General features: G+C 26.2%; 1 protein-coding gene across 1 annotated transcript in view; it reads left to right on the top strand.

The window, feature by feature from the left end:
• The first annotated feature begins 1,061 nt into the window (after nt 1-1,061).
• Nucleotides 1,062-7,263, top strand: part of LOC111625723 (UPF0764 protein C16orf89 homolog) — a 7,861-nt gene continuing 1,659 nt past the window's right edge. Inside the window, exons 1-8 of the mRNA XM_023368940.1 lie at nt 1,062-1,182; nt 1,252-1,406; nt 1,471-1,617; nt 2,031-3,247; nt 4,026-4,172; nt 4,243-4,390; nt 6,150-6,267; nt 6,343-6,487. Coding sequence (XP_023224708.1) covers nt 3,058-3,247; nt 4,026-4,172; nt 4,243-4,390; nt 6,150-6,267; nt 6,343-6,487 — 748 coding nt within the window. The 5' untranslated portion in view covers nt 1,062-1,182; nt 1,252-1,406; nt 1,471-1,617; nt 2,031-3,057. The remainder of the gene's footprint in view (nt 1,183-1,251; nt 1,407-1,470; nt 1,618-2,030; nt 3,248-4,025; nt 4,173-4,242; nt 4,391-6,149; nt 6,268-6,342; nt 6,488-7,263) is intronic.

The following is a 7,263-nucleotide window of genomic DNA, read 5'->3' as shown; positions in this document are numbered from 1 at the left end:
GAATATATTACATATCTTACGTATTTTATTTAACAATAACACTTTAGAGTTTTAATCAAGACACTGTTCGTTATCGCCACTTTATCTTATCATTTAAGTAGAGATTTCCTTGAAAAATTCAGATAAAAGATATAAAACTTCTTGCAGTAGTGGAAAATTTAGAAAAATATTAAATAAATAGCGCAAATTATAAAATTAAAATACAAACATTACTTAGTTACTAATGCAAATAACAAGAGCATCGTTGTAAAAATCTTAAGAAATTTAGTCTAGAAGAGAGGGCAAAAGAAACACTTGCCCCTTCCTGGGATCGAATAAATATTCCACAAATTATACTCGTAAAAGTGATTGAGATACATAACTTTACACCCTCGACCATGGGAGGCTTTGGTGCAATACCGAATTTTATAATCTACTCGTTAAAAAAAAATTCAAAATTAATTAATTATTACCAAGCTTTGTTCCTCCCCCTGGAAAATTTTCTGATGACACCCATGCTCTCTAATATACAAAAGATATAAGCTTATCTAATACCTTTTTTATATATTTTCCTCTATCTATATTTATCAAATAAAAGCATAATTTAAACAGGAATAAATATAAAATTCAAATATTTACACTAATTAACTTATTAGTAGTTAGTTTATAATTATATAATTAATTTGCATAGTAAAACTTTATAATGCAAGATATAAAACGAATCAAACTATAAATTGAACATTCTTTTATATTAATTTATATTTGGATTTATAAATTATAAGTACTCTCTCTGTCCATACAAACTCTCCTCAGCTCTGGCTATTCACATTGTAACTTAAACAATTCGATACATTTGATATAAAAAGAATTTTTTTATTTATAACTTTTATTGTGAAATATTTTTCTGAAGAGTCAATAAAATCAAAAATTGTTATAAGATAAATTTAGATGTTTAAAAACTTCTCGAAGAACTACTTGTATTGATAGTTGTATACAAGGACAATAAGACATTTGAAAGTTTTCTCAGGAAATTAAAGCCAGTTTGATTGGTTGGGAAAACTTGCAAAAGTCGAATCTAGCGAACGTGGGATGAAAAGACTCGACAATTAACGGAAGGAAAAAAAACAAGTTTAATTGACTTAACCGCTATAAAACTGAAGAAATTCACAGACTTCAATACTTTCAAGCTGTGGACCATTAAAGGTAAGGTTTATATGAGCATAAATCAACAAATCTCTTCACCTATACAAAGTATCCTTTCTCTTTTGATAGCTACAACCATGGATACTTGTCTTTCAATAGCATTCCTATTTCTTTCCTCCCTGAGTTTATTAAATTGCCAGGAATCTGTAGATGAAAATTTTATTAATACAATTCGACACGACATGGATAAAACATACGCAAAGACTCCTAATGACAAAGCTAAGGTAAGTTTCAATTTTATGAAGATGAAAAGCGTAGAAATTAATCAAATTTTCTTTACGAATTTAGGCCATTTTTCAAAAGTTAGTGGGCCAGAGTCCAGGATCTATAAGAAAATTAGACATTAACGTAGACGAATTAAGAAAACTCGACTTTGAACGTTACCTTACACCACCGCCAATAATAGAACCCAACTGTCACATTGAAATACAGACTGTAAGTAGAATAATATGTAAATTTAATTTTATTAATAAATTTATGACTTAAATTTAAATAATTCTGGTAGATTTAGACATCTAATTAAGAATAAAAGTCGTAAGAATTCGCTATTTAATAAACTTTTCTTGGATATAATCGTTATTTAAGTAGTGTTTTGTACGTATTTTAAACCTTTAACGAATTTTTAAAACTATAAAAGACCTTTTTATTCTTTAATTGTAAAGAATGAGGCATTTAAATTTATATTATAAATAAGATAAAATTACTTACTTCGTGTATAAACGTAGGTTTAGGATCATTAACTTTTTGGAATTGTCCATTTTTAATTCGAGTTTTAAATCGTTTTATTCTACGTTATTTAAATATAATGTTTAATTGTAATTAAAGTAAATTGTTTTATCTTTTCGTAGACTCAACTTGTACCTGGAAAATGCGTAAAATTGGGAGGAAGAATCCCTGCATGTCAAGGGCAGCACATCCTGAAATTAGATAGTCAATGCAATTGAAAGATTGGAAGAATAACTCCAAGTTATCTTATTACGATAACTGGTCCTATGAAAATTTACCCAAAAAAATTTATAATTATTATTCTTTTTTTTTCTTTATTTAATGAAACAAAATAAAAGAAAAAAATTACTGTCAAAATACTCTGTTTTTCAATATCTTCTCCAAAATGGGAAAATTAATTGGTTTTATAGCTATTTTTAACTTATCTGTCACATAAAAAAATAATAAATTCTATTCAAGAATAAAGTATTTTATGGTTTAATAAAGATCAAACTATAATTTCTCATTATTATTATTTAGAAAATTGGATAAAATGTTGTTTCTACAACTGCTAAATTGCTGGCGCCATTGTAAAAATATTGTTACGTTTATTAGAAATAATGGAGGATTGTGTCTAACAATCGAACTAAACATCCACAGTGGAGCGTAAATTAATACACTAACAACTCAATTATAATTAATTAAGATTAATTGGATTATCGGTAACCGTAATAGATCCTTAACACTGCCGCGCTACTACAATAACAAAATTTTCTCCTCTTGTTGGCACAGAAATCACTAATTAATCGCTTAGGGGCATTTTTGGATTTTTAATAGCTGCTATACTAAAAAAAAAAAAAAAAATTGCTAAGGTTAAACCCTTTGAAGAGATTAAACTGGAAAGTTTCAGGACGTCCTCCGTTCTGTCAACCTCTTTACCACTAATCCCATTTAAGCGCCCATTTAGTTGATTCTACTGATTTAATCAGATGCAAAATTATTCTTTAATAAATTCTAAAAATAACAAGTAAAATTCTAGTAAACTCAATTACGAATTAAACCTCTTAAATCCTAGTTTTCTCTTCTTGTTTGTTGGAATTGATCACATGATAGACGACGTCATTCGGAGTATAAAGAAGGGGAAAAAAAAGGTATGCGTTGTTGATTGCAATGGTTCTCATCATGCTGAGAAAGTTGTCTTTGTTCTTCTTCTTCTACTCGACAATGGCCAAGTCTGTAAATTACGAAAATTTACTGCTCTTGAGGACGATTCTAGCGCTCAATCGCGCCCTGGAATACATGGATCATCAAATAGAAAACATTAATTTGGATGGAGTTTTAGGAGTGCGTATGGCCGACGGTAAGCAAAAAAAAAAAACAATACTATTTTTAACTTCAGTAGGCTAAAAATTTTAAATTTAATCGAAAAAGGAACCCTTTAAGTATTTGTAATTAACAAAAAAAACTTAATTAACACCTCCATTTTTTTTTATTAAAAGCAATGCATTTCGCTCGAATATCGTAGGATTTATTACGAATTTTTTAAGTTTATATATCCGAAAATAGTGTAAATATTGTAAATAGCCGTTTCGGTAGATTGCTTTATGTAATATTTAAAAAAAAAAAAAGAAAAATTTGCTGTCAAAGCCGAGGATTCACGTGACCGTTCTTAAGGCAAGTTCTTCTCAAGAGAGATGAAAGACAAACAGAGATAATTACAATGGCATTAAGGAGGAGGACTACTGTATAATAAGATCTTGAAATTATAGATGAAGTGTTACCAAACTGTGCTGTTTGTTTTCGTAAACTACAAAAATTTAATTACGAAGAAAATCCTTAAAAACATCGAGTTTTGTTCAATTTAGAATAATTATAAAAAATTCTTTTTGCCAAATTTTTAATTCTTAAGGAATGCCAAAGCTAAATAAAGTTTCTGATTAAAAAGAAATTAAAGAAAAGTATTTAAAAAAAATAAATAAAATTCAAGACTTTAAATGATAAAAAATTGCATAAGATTTTAATAATATACAATCACACCTGCAAACAACGTCCACTGACGGGTGCGTAAAACTTGGCCGTTGTTTGGAGGTGGTCGTTGTTAGAGATTCGCTATATAAAAATAAATATTTGAATTTCAGATCAACTGCAAGTTCTGTTGAATCAACCCGTTAAAGACGGATATCAAAATATAATTCCAATCATTTCTCAATTGCAACGTAAAGCAGAATCCATAGCAAATCGTGGAATTCCTTACATCAAGAATGCCCAACCTGTATATTATCAAGGCAAGATTTTAAATTAAAAAAATATATATTATTTTTACGGTTATTGTAATAACATTGGATCCATTTTTAGGCATTGGAAACATACTAACGAACGGTCTATGGTCTCTCGATTATCGACGTAGAAAAACCAACGAAAATCAAGAGAGAAAAGTTTTCAATGAGACCTACTTTAATGAATCTCTATCAGATAAATGCATATCAGAAATCATTGGAAGAGAGTATGAAAATTATTAATTTTATTATTAAATTAATTAAAAAAAAATCTAGTTTCTTTGCTATAAAATTGCTGTTAAAACTCCTTACTTTTATAGTAAATTTTACTAATCTTTAAAGTTATAATTTAAATAATTTTATTAGAAAATGTAGAATATAATAGTAAATTATATTTTTAAAAGGTCCAACAAGTTTAATAATTAAAATAAAAATGAATACAACTGTAAAAAAAATTAAATGTATATTATTATCTACAGACATGGGATTTGTATGTTTTATTTTTATATAATAAATCGTTAATGAAAAATTTAAATTAAATTAATATATGCAAAATAACTTATATATTATTGATTTTTTAAAAACATTTTTTAAGCTCCAATTACGTAGAAAATATAAAAGCATCTAGAAAAACGTATGAAGAGAAAGAAAAACAAATAAATAAATATGAATCTATTTAAAATGGCGACGAAAATAAAGATGGAAACGGGCATTTTTCTCTTTATTTAGAAAACAATTTTTAGAAATTATTAAAATTTCTAAATATTCAATGATTTTATAACATTTTTATCCATTTATAAACTTTATTCTTTAAAAATTAATTAAATGAAAGACGAATTTTCTGTCTTTCTTATGTTTTTCCCCCCTCTTATCATGGATGTTCTTCACCAGTAAAGTTCGCTTTAAAATTCGAATTTTTATCGAAATTTTCTATATTTTATGTTTTAAAAGATTTTATCGAATAGCTTTATACAGTGTAGATATTGTAGCAAAGAGATTCAACGGAAGAGCGATTATTTCTAGCTGTAAAATCTAACCCAGGATTTTCTCAAAGACCAAAGATTCTCCTCAATTTTAGGAGATGCTCTTTCAAAAGTAGACTTTATAACAATTTAAAATAAATATATTTTTTTCTACTAAAGTACAAATATTGATCTTAAATAACTTCTATTTTCCATAATATAAAAAAAAAAGGATTAGTCTAAAGCTGTCATTTTTGCAGATTTTATGGATTTTTGAGCAATAAAACGGATCAAAGGATAACACGCGTGTGATAAGGATAACACACATTCATTATGCGGATTTTAATTTTTCAGCAAGCTAATATCCTGTCAAAATTATAAAATAAATTATAAGTTCCTTGCATAATTTAGCGCAGTATTATTATATAAATAAATCATTATTTTATTTAAATAATTGTAACTTTGATGCGAATTTTACGAATAAATTCTATATTAGGAAAGCAATATTTTGTAGAGCTTTTAAATATTTATTTATCACTTAATTGTAATCATTTTAAGTTATAAGAAATATCATTTTTATAGGAATAAAAAAAAAGGAAAATGGGGAAAATGTATAGGAAATTTCTTCTTTAATCGCAATCAGAATTATCCAATTTATTAGCAAATAGGAAGTAAAAGATGTATTTCTTCTTCGTTTAGGCAGCCATTTTTTTCTATTTAAAATATCAATTAAACAAATTTAATTAGATAAATTAGACACAAATTTGTTAAGTACAAATGTAGAGATTTACAGCATTTTAATCAGTAAAATTAATTACTTAATACCTAATTATTTTTAGCTATTTTAAACTAGAGAGTAGCGTATATTCTATAATTCTAATTACTTTCAAATAAATAAAATTATATAATTCATTCCGAATGTATAATTAATTGTAATTAAATATTTAAAGATATTGTAAATATTAAAGTAGGAAAATCTTTAATAAAATTAAATTTGAAAATGTGGAATGCTTTTATGAAACAGCGAAACGGATTTCTGCCAATGTGCCATTAAAGACGATTGCTGGGCCTTAATGACATCACCAGATTACTCTGGTTACTCGTTGACCCACGAAGTCATTTACCTACAATTAAGCGAAATTGTAAGTATAATTAAGTTCCGTATTTTAATCTGCATAGTTACATTTCTGATAAATTCATTTATTTATTTCATTTAGTGTCAATGCCAAACTCGTCGATTTATTCAAGATTATAACCAGAGAAGCTCGAATTTTCTTTTTAATTATTTGTGCTCTAAAATTCTTAAAGAAGCCGAAACTATATTCGAAAATGTTACCAAACAAGATCTATTCATGGAACAAAGTAAGATTTTATACAGAAATATTATAAATTAATTTAATTAATATTTAATATTCTACAGTATATAGTATATCAAATTTTATAAATAATTTTATTAAAAAATTTAAAAAAATATATATACTGTCAAACTGATTAGTGTTTAAATATACACAGTGAATCAAAAGTCAGTTAACCATTGAAAATATTAAATTATTGCTTTACTTAAGTACTTAAATACTTAATTATATTTCTAAAATAGTGTTTATATCAATTCTATAAAAGAAAAACAAGCGATTTTTATCCACAAGTGTATTTAAAACGTGCACAATTACCTGACTTTTGAACCAAGCTGCAATTCTTCATGTAATTAAATTTATATTTTAAAGTTTTTATAAAAATATAAAAGGTAAATTATTAAAGAATTTCTTTCTAGTTTATTATTATTATTATTTTTTTTTTTTATTAGAAACTGCAGGAATTTATTTTCGAATATTTTATTATCTATGATTACTCCATTTTAAAAGTTGGAAAATGTTATATTTAGTATAAAAGTCTTCGGTAGATATGCAATTAGGAAAGATACAATAGAACAAAACGTGAATTATCAAACAACAAGAGGATCAGATCTCAGTATTCCGATTATGGGTGTCGAATTCTTGAAGTTAAAGTAATGGCTTCAGCATCTCTCGTCGCTTCAGCACATCGATTGCATGAATAGGGAGTTTATAATGGATTTGGAAATTTCATTTTGTTTATATTAATACGAAAATTGAATATATATATAAAGTAGATTTTTTTTT

The sequence above is a fragment of the Centruroides sculpturatus genome, unplaced genomic scaffold, assembly GCF_000671375.1.
Source record: "Centruroides sculpturatus isolate CEXI.00-Female unplaced genomic scaffold, Cexi_2.0 scaffold502, whole genome shotgun sequence".
Classification (NCBI taxonomy): Eukaryota; Metazoa; Arthropoda; class Arachnida; order Scorpiones; family Buthidae; genus Centruroides; species Centruroides sculpturatus.
Note: the sequence above shows the minus strand (reverse complement) of the source record. Positions and strands in the feature narration are given on the sequence as shown.